This window comes from Quercus lobata, chromosome 11 (genome assembly GCF_001633185.2).
Source record: "Quercus lobata isolate SW786 chromosome 11, ValleyOak3.0 Primary Assembly, whole genome shotgun sequence".
Taxonomy (NCBI): Eukaryota; Viridiplantae; Streptophyta; class Magnoliopsida; order Fagales; family Fagaceae; genus Quercus; species Quercus lobata.
This window is the reverse complement of record NC_044914.1, coordinates 11439016-11458721: the sequence shown is the minus strand read 5'-3', so window position 1 is coordinate 11458721 and position 19706 is coordinate 11439016. Positions and strand designations below refer to the sequence as shown.

Genomic DNA, 19706 nt, shown 5'->3' with positions numbered 1-19706 from the left:
TATCCAAAATGCATGATTATAGAAATCAACATCCACACCAAATATATATATGTTCTATTACACTATATTTATTTAAATACAATTACTACAGAGCAAAGAAACAGCAAGAATAAAACGAACAAGGTGTACTGTACATAGTCAACAGTATGCAACAAGACATTGAAGTGCAGAAGGATCAAGCAAGAGCTTAGTAAGCTCAGTTGAAATGGCAATGTCCACATCAGCAACAAAATGTAGTGCAAAAGCCCATCCAAACCACAAGCCTTGTTAACATCAATGCAACTGGTTTCTAGTATATAACTCAACACACCCTTGCTTCCAAACATGATTACAGTCATGACTCATGAGGGCTGTCTTCTCTGCAAATCCAATCATCTTTGAACCCAATCCTCCTCCCATACCACAAGCTTGGCTCATCAATATCATGACATTCTTTTTCCCCATCACTTTTGAAACCAATTAAATCATCAAAGCCCAATAATTCAAGAAACTTTGAAATGATGTTGCAGACCGTCTTGTTTCTTATATTCACCTCCCACGATGAAACTTGTATTAGAAGGTTTCTGCGTGGAACCACTGCACATAGAAATCAAACTCTTCTCAAACCTTCACACAGTCTCTCTCTATACAAATTGTAAAAAGTATAATATTCACAAATGCTGTTTTTGAATTTACAAAAAGAGCAAGAGCAAATTACAAAGAAAAAATGCACTCATAGAAAAATACACGCACAGCTCCACTTTGATATACATATATAAAAATATACCAAAAGATTAACAAATACCCAAAATTTTACTCATTTATCCAAAATACTCGTAAAACTATTTCCCAAATTCAAGCCAATAACTGTCACAATCGCAACAAACACAATCAAACATTTTCTCATAAGAAACAAAGATACACTAAGCCCATAAACAAAATCAAGAACCTCAAAACTTAAATTACATCTATTTCTTACATTTTCTTAGAAACCAACCAAAATGCAAGTATCCATAAACTAAAATGGAAATCCCCATATCCAATTGATCTTTTCCCCATTCATTAATTCATTCATTCTCTTTTTCTGTTTCTTATATGTTTCAACAAACCAAAAATTGATATTTTAAAAAATAATCGTACTCTTATTAACAAATCAATCAATCAAATGAAACCAAGTGCACTAGAGAGATTCAGAAAATAGGTTTAAAACTCCCATACCATCAGAAACAATAGGAAAGCAACACTGTCTTTAGAAATTTACTTAAAGCAAACACAACAAAGCACAATCCATATGTAATGTAAAAATCATGGCAGTAAGATGCCATAACCCAGACAATGAAAAGCACAACCCAATAATCTAACCAACTAGTACACATACTATAATGTAGCATGATAAAAAAAATGGAATTTTCAAGAAAGAAAAAAGCATAAAAATTTTAAACCAGAAAGCAAATTAGCAAACACCTGAAACATATTTGACAATATTAAAGCCGAATGAATTAAGCCAAAATAATGTAAAGCATGTGATTGTCACCCCCATTAATCTTGCAGCAGACCTACACCCAACACAAAATCAAATGCTGAAAGCATGGTCTTTTTCACTCACTACATAACACAACAATGCGTTCTTTCAAAAAAGGGAAAGGTTTTGCTGCATACAGGGGTATATGGCAGCAAAAAGAAAGGGACATGTGTTCAAGCCATGGCCATTGAGTCAAACCCAATCAACGTTGTGATCTTTGAAAATGGGTGGTGTTCTAGGTTGTGGGAGACTGTGCGGAAAAGTGAGAGAGAAGGAAAAACGTATGATCATCACCATTAAAGAAGAAATGACTTGTTGAAGGAGAAGTCACAATTTTTTGACTACTCCTTTTCAACCTATTTTTGGGCAAATTGAGAAGTCATTCTGCCAGATGACTTTATTTTGTATTAATAAAGGATTCAAATTCCCAGCTTTAGACGCCAACAAATATATATATATATATATATATTTGTTTTTTCTTTTAAGACAAAAGTTAAAAAGTTATTTAAAAAAAAAAAAAGAGATCAAGCCTGGTTTTAAGTTTAGAAATCAATAATTGAACTTATGATTTCATAACTACCATATAATGCCACACTATTTGGAAGGTATGACAATTTTGGGAATAATAATTTCGATTTTAAAAAATAGCAAAGAGACCACATCCTCAGCCTGGTTCCAGTGCTTGTTGTAAAAGTATTACATGGAAGAATAAAGGGATTTTTATATATCTCATTCTTGATTCTTATATGAGCATTAATTTAGTACTTGCATTTTCAATTTGAATAATTGACTCCTTGGAGATTATAATTTGAGTCAAATTAGTCCCTGCAATTTCAATTTGAACACTTGACCCCTTAAACATTATTTTTGTGTGTCGGTTTAGTTCCTTCATCTTACCATTAACAATGTTATTCTAAGAGTAATTTACTTAGGTGAGATCGGACGATTTTTATTTTTTTTTTAAATGAATAAGTCCTACTTATTAATTGAGACAAAGTCACTACCTAAATACGAATTCAAATAGAAACATGAAAATTTTACTCTATGCATGTATCTGTATCAATATCATGCAAGAGCATTCTGTAGCTAAATTGTAGTACTTTCTCCCCACTGGAGAACAAGATGGAAAGATCTCTAATGTGTTAATTATAAAGCCAACCAAGAAGAAAGAATTGAATGCATTGCAAGATCATCAATTGGGTAGAAAAAATTGTAATTCATGCTTACATGTTTGTAATATAATGTGCATATCTTGCACTTGAATGCATAGGGAGTAGCTCCCAGCCATTTATAGAATCAGCCCAAGTTTAAGCAGCTTCATGCTGGTGATGTTATATTTCTTCTTCAACTTCTTGTACACAATCCATGGCAGCAGCTCCGGCAGATTTCACAGTAATTTCTTATGTACAGCTAAAATTACCTACAATAATAAGAGATACCTGTATTAGAGTAAAGATTTTTAACAGAAGACCAAAGCTCAAGTTGATCTCAAACTGGACAACATTAGAGCATGAGATGGAAAACTGGCCGCGAAATAAGAACATATAATAATGAACAAATTCAGAGACATGAGTCTAAAGAGACACTGAAGCATTGGAACATATTTAACAAATCTTTACAACATAATGTCCGGAGAGACATAACAGGCCACAGCACAAGTGAAGGACCATTATTCGGGAATCTAAATGAACTACAACAACCACAAATGAGATTTCAAATAGCCTCACTTATTGTGATTCTTCTTCTTTTTCTTCTTCTTCCTCTCTCTCTCTCTCAAACACACACACACACACACACACACACACACACACATATAAGTATATGTATATATATATATATATATATATATATCTTTGCTCAGCAGAACTTTAGCCAGAATCAGCTACTCCTCAAGCCTAATCTCAAATTTAAAATCCCCAACACTTTTGATTATTACGGTAGTACAATGCCAAATGCCATTTAAGAACAACTCACATAATTTTCTTCTAAAACTATAATCACTATGATGAGATCCAAATTCATTGGGAAAGGCCTATATATCTATAACGCAACACAAAACCAAGAAGAAATCTAAAATTTTAGAACTTTAAGGATGAAAGAAAAGGAGCCACCTTTGGATGGAGCCTAAAAGACACTATAACCTTGATTTTGCCTTGTATATATTCCATTGTTCATTACTTTTATAATTCTAACTCTTTGAACCAAGCCATGATTGTAAGCTATAAAACCTTAATTTACCCATGCTTCAATAGCTGGCTTGTTGCACAATTACAGAGCCCTAAACTTTTGAATAAGCACCAACTCTGATGGACAGGTTCATTCCCTCCAAACTCTAGGTGAGCAATTTTTACCAATTGCCCCCTGTTTCCTGCTGGCACCCTTTCAAAGTTTGCTTTGTGCTTCAAACTATTTCTGCATAGTGAATATGAAATTGTAAATAAATTGTCCAAAACATCAGCAGAAAAATATAGACTATGCAGATGTTATCAACATTTAAGTTATGGATAATTAAGAATTTATGCTAATTGCACCCAACTGACAATAAGATTATTGTAATTATTTTGTAGTTGAAACACCAAAAAGGCCATCTTGTAATTCTGAGGCAATCTTCTCTCTCTCTCTCTCTCTTCCTTTTCTTACTTATTATAATTTTTGCATTTGTTCTACAGAGTTTCTAAACACATTTGGTTATTCCTTAAGCCTAATCTCAACCTTTAAATCCTTAAACCCAATCATTAGTGCAGTACGATTCCTGATGCCATTAATGACCAAGCAATCTCTTCTTCAAACAGTGTAATCCAGTTAATGATACCCCAAAATCATAGGAAAAGGTCTGTGGTTTTATAGTGCAACACCTAAGCAAGAAGAAATAAGTAAGTTTAGAGCACTAAACAGTGGTTCTAGGCAGCACACTGAAGGTGTCAAATGTCATAGTGTAATCCTAATGATGCTAAAGCTAATCAAGATACTACCGTGCCAACTAGTGCAAAATTATGCCATTGAACTCAAGTGGAAAATAAGAAAGAATAACACAGGAAAGAAGAAGGTTTGTATGTGAGCTAATTCTCCACCCTTCTACGAATTAATAAGTAAAGCTTTATTACAATAATAATAAACTTCACTTCTTTATCAGATATACTGTAAACCAGAATAATTTTGGGAAATACTGAAGTACTCAAATCATGAACATATGCTAGCCAAAGAAAGGAGAAAAAAAAAAAAACCAAGAAAATCGTGAACCTATTTTAGAGAAGAAAAACCACGCCAATGTGCTTTTTTTTTTTTCCTTCATCATCATCCATGTATGAAATGGCCCCATTGTCTAGAAGAATCTTACGTACCAACTTGCCAGACGTCAACAATAGCGGCAAACATCCACATACAAATCTAATATTAACTTCAAATGGAACACAAGAAGTAAAACAATTCCAAGATCACTCAATGACAAAAAGCTAAGAGGTCAAGCACTGTCCAAGGAGGCATTATGATTTTATGATATTGTAACTATCCTTTAAGAGGTCAAGACTACATGAAAACATGAGACAAAATCCATGTTATGTAATTGCCACATTCCAAACAAGACTTATTAATTAATTCAACCTGATACCTTCTTCTAGCTCATCCATTTGCTCTAAATCCATAATGACGTCTCCATCTTCTCCTACAGTACATGCCACGATCACAGTGATTTCCCTCTTGCTGTCTTCTTCCCTCTGAGCGCTTCCCTAAAGCAGCAAGGTGTGCGTCTCCGTCCTTTCGTGTGCAAGAGAGTTGCTCAAGCTTGGCTTAAATCTCTGTGATTCTCCCATTTGAAATCCTCTTGTTCTTTCTGCAATTTCAGCATCAATCACACATTTAGAAACCCAGGCTATTTCTAGGCGAAGAAAAAGAAACTAGCCCAATCCAAAAAGAGTGAAGAACATACCAGGGAAGTGAGAAATATTGGCCCAATCCTCTCCATTTTCCTTCTCACATCTTTGCTCTAATTGGGGACAACCACAAATATTCAGGGTCTGTAAAGAGGTGAGTTGACTCATCCCTTCGGGAACCGACGTCAGATTGGGACACTCCCAAATCTCTAATCTCTTAAGAGAAGTTAGGCTTTTCAACCACTCCTCCCTGGCAGAGACTCCAAGTCCTGCACCTCCCTCAAATACAAATCCTTTAATTTGGAGAGAGGGGAGGAGGAAGAGGACGGAAATGTAGAAGCCGTATTCATCGTCTTCATCTCAATCGTCTGTTCCAGTGGCTTCCAGCTGGTATTAATCATATAGAGCCCTTCAAGATTTGGAAATAGCGGCATCCAAGTCGTCATCTTAGGGCAATCCCAGAAACTAAAAAAATGAAAGACGCGGAAAGGAAGGCAAGGGTATTGTTGATGTCGCTGTTGCCTCCTTGCCCTTATCCACAATATCCCTCCTCCACCATCCTTTTAGATTTGGGCAATTCTCGAGATAGAATCTCTCAAGGGACAGGAAAAATGTTAATGGTGATGCAAGTGAAGCAGATATCTCATTATTGATATCACCATCTGTCATGTACTCCAGCCCATACATTATTGATATAGCGGTGGCAAATATTGGCACTTCTTACGATTGCCAACAGTGGCGACTCCAGGAATATTTTTTAGGGTGTTCTTGGGTGGGCTTGCTCTGTTACAATTTTTTTTTCTTTAGATTCTCTATTACAATTTTTTCTTTTTTAGATTTTAGTTCAATTTTTTTTTTTTTAGCTTTCTCTTTTTGCTTGAAAGCAATGTTATGAATACTGTTTTGGACACTGTTTCGATTTGTTTAGTGGAACAGAATATTTCGGTACTGATCTATTTCGACGTACCATTTCAGGGTATTTCGGGGTTTCTAAAAAAAAATTAAAAATAATATATATCTATATTTATATTTTCTTATACAACATAAAATTATTGATCCAAATAAGTAAACCTCAAATAAAACAAATCGTTTAGTTTTTCTTTTTTGACACTCAGATCATTTAGTTATTACATAACAATTACTGTTTTATAATATTAAAACATAAATATGTAATTAAATAATAAAAAAAAACAACCAAAAATAGTACAATAAGAAGAAGAAGAAAAGGAAGAAGAAGAAGTAGGGGTGACCTTTGCGATGGCTGGATTTGTTTTTTAGGCATTCGACGCAGGTAATGACATGCTGTGCTGACAAGTTTGTTCGTTTAGGGATTTTTTTTTCTTCTAAAAATTGGTACCAGTCGAAATGTAACAAATAATCCACCAAAATTTAGTTTTGAGAAATGATATGTCCATGGCATTTTCACAACATTTTTACAACAAATCTTAAGTGGTAGGTTGTTACTGGTTATTATTGTTGTCATAAAAAAGTAATCTTAGTGCTAGGTTCAAATTTGAACTAATAACAACTAACCACTTGTAATTTGTTATGAAAATATTGTAAAAATGTTGTGGACATAACATCTCTCTTTAATTTTATTGGCATAAAAAAATTTTAAGGGTCTTCCTAATTTTTTTGAGGGTGTTCCTATTTTTTTTTAAGGGTAGATAAACGAAAAATATTTAATTATTACATATAAATTTTTTTTTTTTTTTTTTTTTAGGTCAGGGTGGTCCTGGGACCACCCTGACCTTTATGTGGCGCCGCCACTGATTGCCTATATTTAATTTGACCAGATTTGTTAGGAAAGAAAGCTAACTTGAAAATTTCATACCCATGTACCCATCCACTACCAAGGATTTTAAACTTTCGGGTGGTCGAAGGCTATTCGTGGAATTTTAATCATCACAGGCAATTGCACCATCATTACCCTCCGGATTCCATCTTAATTCCAATTCACTAAGATATTGCTTCTCCTTCAAATTTGCAGCCTTGAATTCTGAGATGGCATCTTTCACCCCTGCCAAATTTATAATATTTATTTTTCCTCTCGGGTCGTTTAGCCTGTTTAATTCTACCAGTCCATCGCAATGCTTGGAAGAATTTACAAGGCCCTTACTCACAACGAATAAGGTTAATGTTTGAAGAGAAGTTAATTTCCCTAATCCACATGGCATATGAGTCAAATTCTTACAACCATTTATGTCAAGGTGCTTGAGACTGACCAATTTTTTAATGTCTATTGGTAATTCCTTAAGGTTTACACACATAGAGAGCTTTAATGTTCGCAAATTCACCAATTTAGTAATAGAACTAGGGAGAACTTCAATATCATTAGAGGAAAGGTCAAGGTACTTGAGATGCATCAAAGTACCAATGACATTTGACAATATATTAATTTTTAAACCATGTAAGTCCAAGGCACGCAAGTATCTAAAACTAGAAATAAGTGTTTTGAGAGTTGATTCTTCCATTGTTTCCCCAACACCAACCCAAGGATCGCATGCCAAAATAAATGTTCGTATCTTATTTGCTTTAACCAACGTGCTTAAATTCTTCCTAAAAAATGAAACATTGGCAAATGAAAATGAGAGATGACGAACTTTTTCAATGACATTGTTTGCATTAGAATTAACCAAAGCACACTCACTCCTTGAGACTGATAGTGCTAGATCATGGATTAAATCATGCATCTTAAACTTTGTATTCATGCCTTCATCTTTTTCTACTTCTTGAAAGAAGGACCTCCAATGTAAATCCATGAAGTACTTATTGGCAATATCCTCTAATTGTTTGTTATTTTCTGGTGATTGAATAAAACCTTGTGCTATCCATAGTTGTATCAATGTCAACTTATCAATCAAATAGTTTTTAGGAAAAAGTGAACAATATGCAAAACAACACTTTAAATATGATGGAAGATGATCGTAACTCAATTTTAAAACAGGAATAATACCATTTTTTAGCTGAGTTACATTTGTGAGTTCATTATTCTTGATGTATGACCATTCATCTTTTGTTGTTTTGAAATATAAGACTCTCCCTATTGTCTTTATAGCTAGAGGCACTCCTTGACATTTTTCTACAATGTCCATTCCAATTGCTTCAATGTCAGGATCAATGGTATCTTGTCCTTCACCAAATGCCATTTGTTTCAATAAAAACCATGATTGATCCTTTGGTAGGCCACTTAGAATATACGGCGACTTGATAGTGCCGGTAATCTCAGCAACTAGTTTGGTCCTTGTAGTTATCACCACCTTACTTCCCCTTGCACCACCCATCAAAAGTCTCTTCAAATTACACCAACGCTCCTCATTCTCATTCCAAACATCATCCAATACAAGTAAGTATTTCTTTGGATTGAGTTGTTTTCGAAGTTTGTTTTGCAATAGATCCATCTCATAATTTTCAGGCTTTGTTTTAGTTGCAGATTCAATTATCTTTTCAACAATTTTTTTAACATCAAAGTCATTAGATACACACACCCACATTTTCAACTCAAAATAATCGTGGACAATCTTATCATTGTATACATATTGAGCCAGTGTGGTTTTCCCTAACCCTCCGATCCCCACTATGCATATGAATGAGACATTGTCTTTCACATTAAAGTCCAACAATAGATCTATGATGGCCTTCCTATCCTCTTCTCTCCCAATAACTTCTTCTTCACCTATATATGAGTAAGTTTGGTCCCTGTCCTTAGTCACATCCTGTGTCTTTAAAGGACGCTCTAACTTCAACTGAAAATTGTTCCAATCAGTTGCTATTTCATTCAGCCTCTCCCTCGTAGCCTTTATTTTGCTAGCCATCTTAAAACTAAAAACAAGTTGGTTTGATCTTGAAAAGAAAATACGTACCTTCTTTGCCATTTTATCACCATCCATCACCTTTTGCCGAAACACATGAGTGGAGAACTCGCCCAGCAAGTCATCCGCATCAAAAACTACTTCTCTGAGCTTCATGAGCCAGTGCTTGACGTGGTGATTCTCAACTTGTTGCTCCTCTGCATCCTGAAGCACAGCTTGGATAGTGAGAACAGTGTTGTTCAATTTTTCAAGCTCATCTTTGACACCCCAGATCGATCCAATCTGTTTGAAAGTAGAGGAGCCCAACGATTCAATGATCTTCTGCGCAACCCCATACAGGATTGCATCGGCCATTTCTTCTTGTTGGATGAAAGAAAACGTAGAGAGCTGAAAGTGTAGGTTTGAATATGGGAGGACAAAAATTAAAGTGGCTGAGAAGGAAGACTTTTGTCGAGTAAATACAGATGAAGGGGACTATGACTGTGACATATATAGCATAGGTCCAAACTTGGGTTGAATGGGATGTGCTATCGGACCAAACTCCAGCGAACGCTGTCCCTAATCGATCTACCGACAGTTTGATATGTTAATCTTTCTTATGGGAACGTGGCTTGACATTAATATACTAGCGTGGTCCACTTTTCAATTTTCATACCATTCTTTTTTTATCTCTCTTCTTTTCACTCTCAACTCTCAAGAGTCTAAACAAGACAACAACCTATAATATACGGCAACTTAAAAATGAAACTGTTTGCGGAATAATATTTGGCAAAACAAAACATGTTTACCAACAACAACGTTTGAAAAGGACATGGGACTTTGCCCAAAAAATTTATAGTAAGCACATGCCAATTTTGAGAAGAGGATTATTATTTTTTTTTTTTTTTTGAGAAGAGGATTAATTTTGATTTAAGACTCAATAGATTAAAATTTACTAAAATATATGCTTTGGAGAGACAATTTTGTTTTTTTGTTTTTTTGTAATAAATGGCAATGCTACTACAAGCACATGCCAATAAATGATCAAAATTTGTTGGTTGCCATCGAGATCACGAATTATACTAATTTGTTTGACAACACTAATTAGTATTTGTAGGGTCACGTTTTGCAGCCCAAGTCCAAGATGTATGGGGTCTTGGACCAGTGAGCCCAGTACAATGGATTTGTAGAGAGTGGATCGAAGAGCTAGGCCATGGTGAAGGGACAACGGTTAGTATGGTGTTTTTGGCAACCAAATATAGATGAACTGTATTTATTAAGGAAGGTTTTCTATCCTTGGCACGGCCTAAGGAGCCTCTGTTATTGTACGCGCTAAGCGGTAGTGATCACCCCCCCCCCCCTTTTCTTCAGATTGCCTCTTTCCTTTTATACTCGCTTCCTTTCTCCCTCCAACGTCCACGTGTAGATTTAGATTTATAGTGTTGATACTTGTCCCATCAGCCCCTCTCCAAAGTCGTTGGGGGTGGTTGTAAAGGCTGAAAAGCATGGCTCTGTAGGTACAGAGCACTTAATGTCATAATGGCAGCTTTCCCTTAGATATCTCTATTCCTTCCGTTGTCCTTTTCTGTCTTAGTACTTATCATGTTCCATAGAATGACACGGAGTGTCACTCTTAGAGGTGGACCATTCCCTTTGTCCTCGGCTATACCTGGCCGAGGAGGGGTTCTTCTCACTGTCGAGGAGGGGTTCCTCTTATGGCCAAGGAGGGGTTCCCCCTTGGATTGGACCTTTGGCCCAATATATATATTGGTGCGGGCTCCCTAGCCTGTTACCCCCACAGTATTTTTTTAGTTAAAAGATATATATATATATATATATAATAGTTGACTTTCCCATATATTTGATTTATAGATTATGAAAATGTCAATTATAATATTTGACTTTTCTAACCATGAGTATTGTCAAAATTGGGCTTTGAACCAAAATGAAAAGATGATTTTCTATGAACTTTATAATTTTGTACTTTCAAACTGAAAATTGTTATGAAAGGTAACGTAAAATTAATCATAAATAATTTTTGAAATTCAAAAAAATGCCTAGTTCAATTTTGATAGATGTTTATTTAGAGATGTATTATGAAATAGTTAGTTAGTTTTTTTTTTCTTTATTTATATTTTATTAGTATTGAATATATATCCTAATTTGAATTTTCATGCATTTATTTAGTTAAGGTTTTACTATATTTTTTTTCCTATTCTTGAATCTTTTATTTATTCTTTGACCCTAAAGATAAAAGTTATTGTTCAATCCCATATAGAGTTAATGGAAAACCATGAGATAATGAAGGGCAAAAGCAGTAAATATAATATTATTTTGATAATAATTATTTAAATTAGCATTGTTTGGTATATATATATTTTTTTAATAAAATCATATTTTGAGAACATGATTTCAAGTGTAGAAATTAAATTCCAAAATAATTTTAAAACAGTGTGGGTATATAAAATTAATGTTAAAAAATACTATTTTCAAATTTCCCTTTAGTGGGGCTTTTCTTTACTTCGGCCCAGAAGATATGGAGCCATTGTAATGAAATATCAATAGGTGGGGGACATTAAAAAGCCCAAAACTTAAAACCCACACACCCCACAAAAAAACACAGTACCCTCCAAAGGCCTTTTTATTGACACTCTTTTAGCTGATCCTGTAGTTGATTCTCTCGAGCATTTGAGGATATCAGAAAGTCTCATGAGACCCTAATCTCATTCACACCTGGGTTTCACATAAGGGTGGCAAATTTAGCCCAAATTCATTTGCCCACCCAAACTCACCCACTCTAATTGAACCCAAACCCACTCAATTATTAGTTGGGTTAAATGGGCATCAACCCAATTAGAGCCAATGATTATTGGGTTTTAACTAAAAACCCAATGAGGCCCATTTAATCCAAAAACAATATATCCAAATTCAACCCAGCCCTTCCCAAAAAAAAAAAAAAAACCCTCAGATGTTTCAGGGTTTTCATTTTCCTTCATTTTCTCGGCCTCCAAACACTTCTCTCTCTCTCTCTCTCTCTCTCTCTCTCTCTCTCTCTCAGAGAACAGTGAGGCACAACAAACACATCATAGAGACCCTCCGCTGGATACGTACATAAATCCGAGCAGTACGTAAACGAACCAGTAGACTCCAGAGAGAGAGAGGGAAGCACCAGAGATTGGAATTTTCTCGGGGAAGTTAGAGAGGGAAAATGAATGAAATGAAAGTTTCTTGGAAATCAAACAGAGAGAAGTGAGAGTTTTTTGGTCAGAAATTGAAGTGGGGAGGCAATGGAGGAGAAAGAAAAAGAAATTTTAGATCCAAGAAAAGTTTTTTCTTTTTCCCGGGAAAGTAGAGTGGAAAAGGGAATCCAAGAAAGTGTTGGATTTTCACTTAAATGGCATTTTGGTAATTTTGATAATTGGGTAATTGGGTGAGTTGGAGTTTACCCATAATAATTGGGTTGAGTTGGATTTGGGTTAGAAGCAATTAGTTAAATGGGTTTTAATAGGTAAATGAGTTTTATATACCCAAACCCACCCATTTGACACCCCTAGTTTTCACATGTGGTCTCATAAGACCAGTGTATAAAAAAAAATGTTATGTCCACAATATTTTTAAAACAAATTGTAAACGGTAGGTTATTATTGGTTGTTATGGACGGACAAAAAAGTAATTTAAGTTGTGAATTTAAATTTGAACCAATAACAACTTATCACATGTAATTTTTTGTGAAAATGTTGTAAACATAACACTTCTCATTTAAAAATAATTAAAAAACATTTGTTTTTTACTTGTCCAGTCAGAACTGGCATTTTACTAAACTACGCTCTTCTTTTGTCCATCCTCATACTCTTATACCTTTGGTATATATAGGACCTTGTCCTTGCCAATGGTGGCTAGCTTTGGATAAATTATAAAGATTAAAATAAGCTAAGATATGATTAATTTGAGGAAATTCTGACCTCCAACTACTCAAAAACTAATTGTTTATCTATCTAACAATTATTAAAGAGTTACACAACTAGTTTTTATATTAGATACTACAACGTTCAAATTCAAAAAATATGCTCATAAGTCATAACAACCACATTACAATTTAAGATAAGAAAGTTTAGGATGGATGTATGGTGTAGGAAGGATGGATTAGAAATTATTAGAAAAAGTTAGGTCTGTTTGAAAGAAGTTAAAAGTTTTTGCCTCACAAATTCATGGCTGAACTAAAATGTAAAATGGGGTTGCTATTTTGAGTCCTTAAATTTTGCTATTTTGCCGGTCATAGGTTCATTCACCAATTCTTAATGTGCGTGATACATAAGATGTCATGTGAAAAGAAAATTGTCACAAAATTAAATGCACAATAAATGATTTTTAGGATTAAAGAGTTAAGTTCTATGCATGATTAATATAAATGTTTAAAAAAAAATTATCTTGTGTATTTTACCTTTATTTATATTTTGTTATATTGAATATATCCTAATTTGAATTTTCATGTATTAATTTTATTTTAAATTTTTTTTTAAAAAAATTCTATCATTGAATGATAAAAAAAAAAAAAAAAAAAAAAAAAATCAATTTATGCTTTAAAGCATGATTCGTCTTGATGGAAAACTACAATACTTTCCTTCATTTTTTTTAGTACAAAATCATAACCCGAAATGAAATAGAGAACTAAATAAATAGTGGTTCCCTATTTTTACACACGTTACGATTCATAGCCAGAATGCTTGATAATAGAAAACAACATCCACTCCGAATAAATCCATGTTCTATTACATAACATTACTTAAAATACAATTACTATAAAGCAAAGGAGCAGCAACAATAAAATGAACATGGTGTACAGTACTACGTAGTGAACAATATGCAACATGACAAAGTGAAGTTCAGAAGTAAATTCAACACATGGTATGTCATTAGGGATGTCCTGTCTTCAAGGCTCTTGGAAACGCAACACATTGAAATCATTCTCATCTCGGTCCTCCACTGTTTATCTCTACAAAATTTGTAACAAATATAAATATTCATAAATGTTATCCAGGAATTTACAAAAACAGAGAAAATGGCAAATTAGGTAGAGAGAGAGAGAGAGAGAGAGAGGGAGGTCCACTCTACTATGAACATATATAAAATATACTCTAATAGATTGTACCAGACGTTCACTAGTTCTATAATACGAAACAGAAATTTGTCACAATCCAAACAAACACAACCAAACATTTTCTCATAGTAACCAAAAATAAACTAAGCCCACCAACAAAACCAAGAGACTGAAAAATTAAAGGACATCCTTCTCGCATTTTCTTAGCAACCATGTAAAAATGCTTTATTAATTATTAACAAAATAAAGCTGACAAGATAATAGTACAAATCTTACTCTTATTCACAAGACAATCAATCAAATGACACCAAATACACTAGAGAGATTTGGAAAATAACATCAATAACTCCCATACCATCAAATACGATATAGGAAACCAACAATGTATTTATGCAATTACTTAAAGCCAACACAACATAGTACAATCCTTAGAGTATTCACATCAGTCTCCTCAAATATTTAGCTAAACTAATCCAATAAAAACTCTACTTTTGCTAGTTTAGCTATCAATTATTTTCATACACATACATCAACCTCAATAGTTTATCAACATTGAAATTTATGTAGCAAGGATAGAAACTCACTATATGTAGAGATGAGATTATTCTCTTTAAAATTTTTAATTAATTTAATGAGGTTGAAGCACGCTTCTTTTGGATGAGTTTAGATAAATTTTTGCTAAAATATTAAATTGGTGAGACTGATATAAATACTCTCGTAACACTATGGTAGTTTGATGTTCGTAAACCAGATAACAAAAAGTACAACCCAATAATCTAACCAACCAAAAGACCACATACTATTACATAGCATTTTAAAAAGATGGAACTTTTTTATAAAAAGAAAAAAGAATAACCTGACATATTGAAATTAGAATACAAACAAATGAAACTGATTGGATTTGACAATGCTAAAGCAGAGTGAATCAAACACAAATGATGGAATGCATGTTCTTGTCACTATCTAGGATTTTAAGTTAGTGGGTCTTAAGTATTAAAAAAAAAAAACTTTAAATAGGCACTGTGGGGCCTGAAATTCGAAATCCCAGCCCACTTCACATTAAAGGCCCAAGGCCCAAGCCGAGGAGCCCTACTGCCGAGGACGTATGATGAAAGCCCCTTAATGGCCCAAGAATGTGGCCGAGGACGATCTCACGCTCAACACCTCACAAAGCGCCTGAAGAAAAGGACAAACTCAGTATAAGAGCAGTACAAGCGAGAAAGCTGCCAACACCATAATGTGGAGCCCAGCGCCTGACAAGCCCATACTCCATACCATGCTATCCAGCTTTTCCCAACCAATCTGACGTATGGATTGATATGATGAGTGATTACCCCCCAACAAGGAAAAACTGACACGTAAATGGAGAAAGGGAAGTGAATACTAGTATAAAAGGGAAGGAGAGCTAAAAAAGGGGGGGGGGGGGGATCCAACAAAAACGGATGAATGGTGAGAATGTAATTCCCCTCGGACTAAGTCCGAGGAGTCCAACCTTTCAAACTAGCTCGATGTAAGGCCTAGCTATACAAGCCAAACTTATCTTCGTATGAGCTTGCATGGGAAACATGACTAAACCGCCGTCTGACGACCAAGGTCCTGCCTTTCCAAACCCACTCTCTACAAATCATATTGTTCGGGCCCTTTACATATGAGCCCAACGTCACCCCTGGGTCGTTAAAAATCGTGTCCCTACAATTGGCGCCGTCTGTGGGAAGGCTTGCGCGTCGGCGCAGATGGCGGTGGAGTCAAGTCTCTATCAGACAGAAGTTCGCGAAGTTTCCTCCATCTCCAGCGACATGCAGTTGTTGCTTCAACATAAACTTTAGCTAGGGGCTACGCCTTGCAGTGCCAATGGCACAGGCAGCCCTAGGGGCTTCCGGCCTCAAGCTAACTCTCCCCACCCTGGTCTAGGGGCTAACCTTCGAAAAATAAATAAATACAGAGAAAAAACTACTCAAAAGAAAAATTACAAGTTTTGGACAGAACCAAGGCCTTGCATGGTCCTCGGATTCAAGCCTATGGGGAAACCAAGTACACACAGAAAAAACTACAAGTTTTGGACAGAACCAAGGCCTTGCATGGTCCTCAGACTCAAGCCTATGGGGAAACCAAGTACACACAGAAAAAACTACAAGTTTTGGACAGAACCAAGGCCTTGCATGGTCCTCGGACTCAAGCCTATGGGGAAACCAAGTACACACAGAAAAAACTATAAGTTTTGGACAGAACCAAGGCCTTGCATGGTCCTCGGACTCAAGCCTATGGGGAAACCAAGTACACAAAGAAAAAACTACAAGTTTTGGACAGAACCAAGACCTTGCATGGTCCTCGGACTCAAGCCTATGGGGAAACCAAGTACACACAGAAAAAACTACAAGTTTTGGACAGAACCAAGCCTATGGGGAAACCAAGTACACACAGAAAAAACTACAAGTTTTGGACAGAACCAAGGCCTTGCATGGTCCTCGGACTCAAGCCTATGGGGAAACCAAGTACACACAAAAAAAACTACAAATTTTGGACAGAACCAAGGCCTTGCATGGTCCTCGGACTCAAACCTATGGGGAAACCAAGTACGCAAAGAAAAAACTACAAGTTTTGGACAGAACCAAGGCCTTGCATGGTCCTCGGACTCAAGCCTATGGGAAACCAAGTACACACAAGAAAAAACTACAAGTTTTGGACAGAACCAAGGCCTTGCATGGTCCTCGGACTCAAGCCTATGGGGAAACCAAGTACACACAGAAAAAACTACAAGTTTTGGACAGAACCAAGGCCTTGCATGGTCCTCGGACTCAAGCCTATGGGGAAACCAAGTACACACAGAAAAAACTACAAGTTTTGGACAGAACCAAGGCCTTGCATGGTCCTCGGACTCAAGCCTATGGGGAAACCAAGTACGCAAAGAAAAAACTATAAGTTTTGGACAGAACCAAGGCCTTGCATGGTCCTCGGACTCAAGCCTATGGGGAAACCAAGTACACACAGAAAGAACTACAAGTTTTGGACAGAACCAAGGCCTTGCATGGTCCTCGGACTCAAGCCTATGGGGAAACCAAGTACACACAGAAAAAACTACAAGTTTTGGACAGAACCAAGGTCTTGCATGGTCCTCGGACTCAAGCCTATGGGGAAACCAAGTACACACAGAAAAAACTACAAGTTTTGGACAGAACCAAGGCCTTGCATGGTCCTCGGACTCAAGCCTATGGGGAAACCAAGTACACACAGAAAAAACTACAAGTTTTGGACAGAACCAAGGCCTTGCATGGTCCTCGGACTCAAACCTATGGGGAAACCAAGTACGCAAAGAAAAAACTACAAGTTTTAGACAGAACTAAGGCCTTGCATGGTCCTCGGACTCAAGCCTATGGGGAAACCAAGTACACACAGAAAAAACTACAAGTTTTGGACAGAACCAAGGCCTTGCATGGTCCTCGGACTCAAGCCTATGGGGAAACCAAGTACACAAAGAAAAAAACTACAAGTTTTAGACAGAACCAAGGCCTTACATGGTTCTCGGACTCAAGCCTATGGGGAAACCAAGTACGCAAAGAAAAAACTACAAGTTTTGGACAGAACCAAGGCCTTGCATGGTCCTCGGACTCAAGCCTATGGGGAAACCAACTATTTAGAAGAGACAATACGGGGTTTGGACACAACCTGGACGTTATATGGCCCTTAGAATCCACCCCGCGAAAGAGTTCCCCATTGATAAATGGGCTAATCCCAAAGCTGCATGGATTCTCCAGCCTACCCTCGGATTCTCGATACCAGGGGAATTGGTGCAACTGCAATATAGTGCCATATGATGTCAAACGCAGTTAAAGTCCCTCACTGCCCGGCTACCCCCTCGGATGAATCATTGATAGTTTATCGTTCTCGGACGGTTTCCTCGCATGCATTACGGTGTATTCAGCTGTTATCTCGGTTAGTTTCATGAGTTTAATTTATTGGGAATTATCATTATTATGCCTGGTAATGTCGGTAAATTAGAATTAGTCGGATTATGTTTCAAGGTTTCCTGCTCTAAGTATCATTGAAGAAAAACACACATGGAGCACACCCATTCACAAAATAGTTGTTGCAGAAAGGAAAAATATTTAAAACAAGTAAATAAATTCATCTTTTATTAAGACAAAGAAACAGTGCAGTGTACAACGAAAGAGTTTAAATAAGCTCACACTGAAGCTAACTACAAAAAGCGAAAAGAAAAGATACAAGGGAATAAAGAAAAAGCCGAAGAGGAAGTGCAGGGAAGAGACGTGCTGCCGCTTCAAAATTTCGTCTAAGGAAGCCATTCCTCAATACTTTTACATGCCTATAACTCAGGCAGCCAAAGAGCCTAACTCGGGGCCTGCACCGTTGAAGAAAAGGCGCCGGGAGCCCGACTTCGGGCTAGCGCAGCTGAAGAAAAGGTGCAGGGAACCCAACTTGAGGCCAGCACCGTTGAAGAAAAGGTGCAGGCAGCCGGAAGTTGATGGGCCTCCATGGAACCACGCCTGCGGTATAGCAGACGACGCTGATGGCGGAAAACCTTTCTTCTGACACACCAAAAATCTGGTATGACCAGAACCTGCTTCGGATTTTGACTGAAAGAGGTGGGGGTACCGTTCCCACCTTATCCAAGCGGGAGGATACCTTAAATCTGTGCCTCCCCTGCCCAGACCACATCACCTTAAGTCTTGGAAGGGTCCGGTGCCTCTATGGCGGGTGAAGTTCCTCCACCTCCACCCAAGCCTCAAACATATTGCACTACGGGAAGACGACACTGGATGTGGGAACTGGTTATGGATAAAGGGTTATGATTCTGAAGAGGGCAGAAGGGTTTATATGCCAGGAGAATAACCACCTATCCTGCTTATATAAAGGGTAAGGTAGTGTCATTTAATTTGAGCAGATTCCCAAGAAACGCTGCGGACAAGGCAGCTCTGGCACAATTTCCAACACTATCCGCCACCACAAGATTTAAAGGTCCTCGTGAAGGCGCGCCTCGAATACTGAAACATCAAAGGACACTGCGCGGGTGAAGAATAAAGTAATGCCTATTAATTCGGCACATCTCCCATGCAAATGGAAGAACACAAACAGCAATAAGGTGCGGAACTTGAGCAAACCGCGAGGTGGGCCCAACATCACCAAAACCCTCCTCCCCAACTAAAAAGTCGGGAAACAGGATTTTGAGGTGCTATTGTGGGGCCTGAAATTCGAAATCCCAGCCCACTTCACATTAAAGGCCCAAGGCCCAAGCCGAGGAGCCCTACTGCCGAGGACGTATGATGAAAGCCCCTTAATGGCCCAAGAATGTGGCCGAGGACGATCTCACGCTCAACACCTCACAAAGCGCCTGAAGAAAAGGACAAACTCAGTATAAGAGCAGTACAAGCGAGAAAGCTGCCAACACCATAATGTGGAGCCCAGCGCCTGACAAGCCCATACTCCATACC

The 19706-nt window shown here is 36.9% G+C and overlaps 2 protein-coding genes across 2 annotated transcripts in view; both read right to left on the bottom strand.

The window, feature by feature from the left end:
* Nucleotides 1-19706, bottom strand: part of LOC115966389 (disease resistance protein RGA2-like) — a 43199-nt gene continuing 23493 nt past the window's right edge. The window contains exons 7-10 of the mRNA XM_031085631.1: nucleotides 5109-5330; nucleotides 3740-3913; nucleotides 2729-2921; nucleotides 1-576 (exon numbers count right to left, since the gene is read on the bottom strand). The gene's annotated coding sequence lies outside the window, so the exon portion shown is untranslated. The remainder of the gene's footprint in view (nucleotides 577-2728; nucleotides 2922-3739; nucleotides 3914-5108; nucleotides 5331-19706) is intronic.
* On the bottom strand, nucleotides 7149-9612 carry LOC115967826 (putative disease resistance protein RGA4). The gene has a single exon (XM_031086976.1). The coding sequence runs from the start codon at nucleotides 9534-9536 to the stop codon at nucleotides 7269-7271; it is 2268 nt and encodes a 755-aa protein (XP_030942836.1). The 5' UTR covers nucleotides 9537-9612; the 3' UTR covers nucleotides 7149-7268.

Coding starts and splice junctions, on each gene's coding strand:
- LOC115967826 (XM_031086976.1), bottom strand. CDS start 9,536: ATGGCCGATGCAATCCTGTATGGGGTTGCGCAGAAGATCATTGAATCG.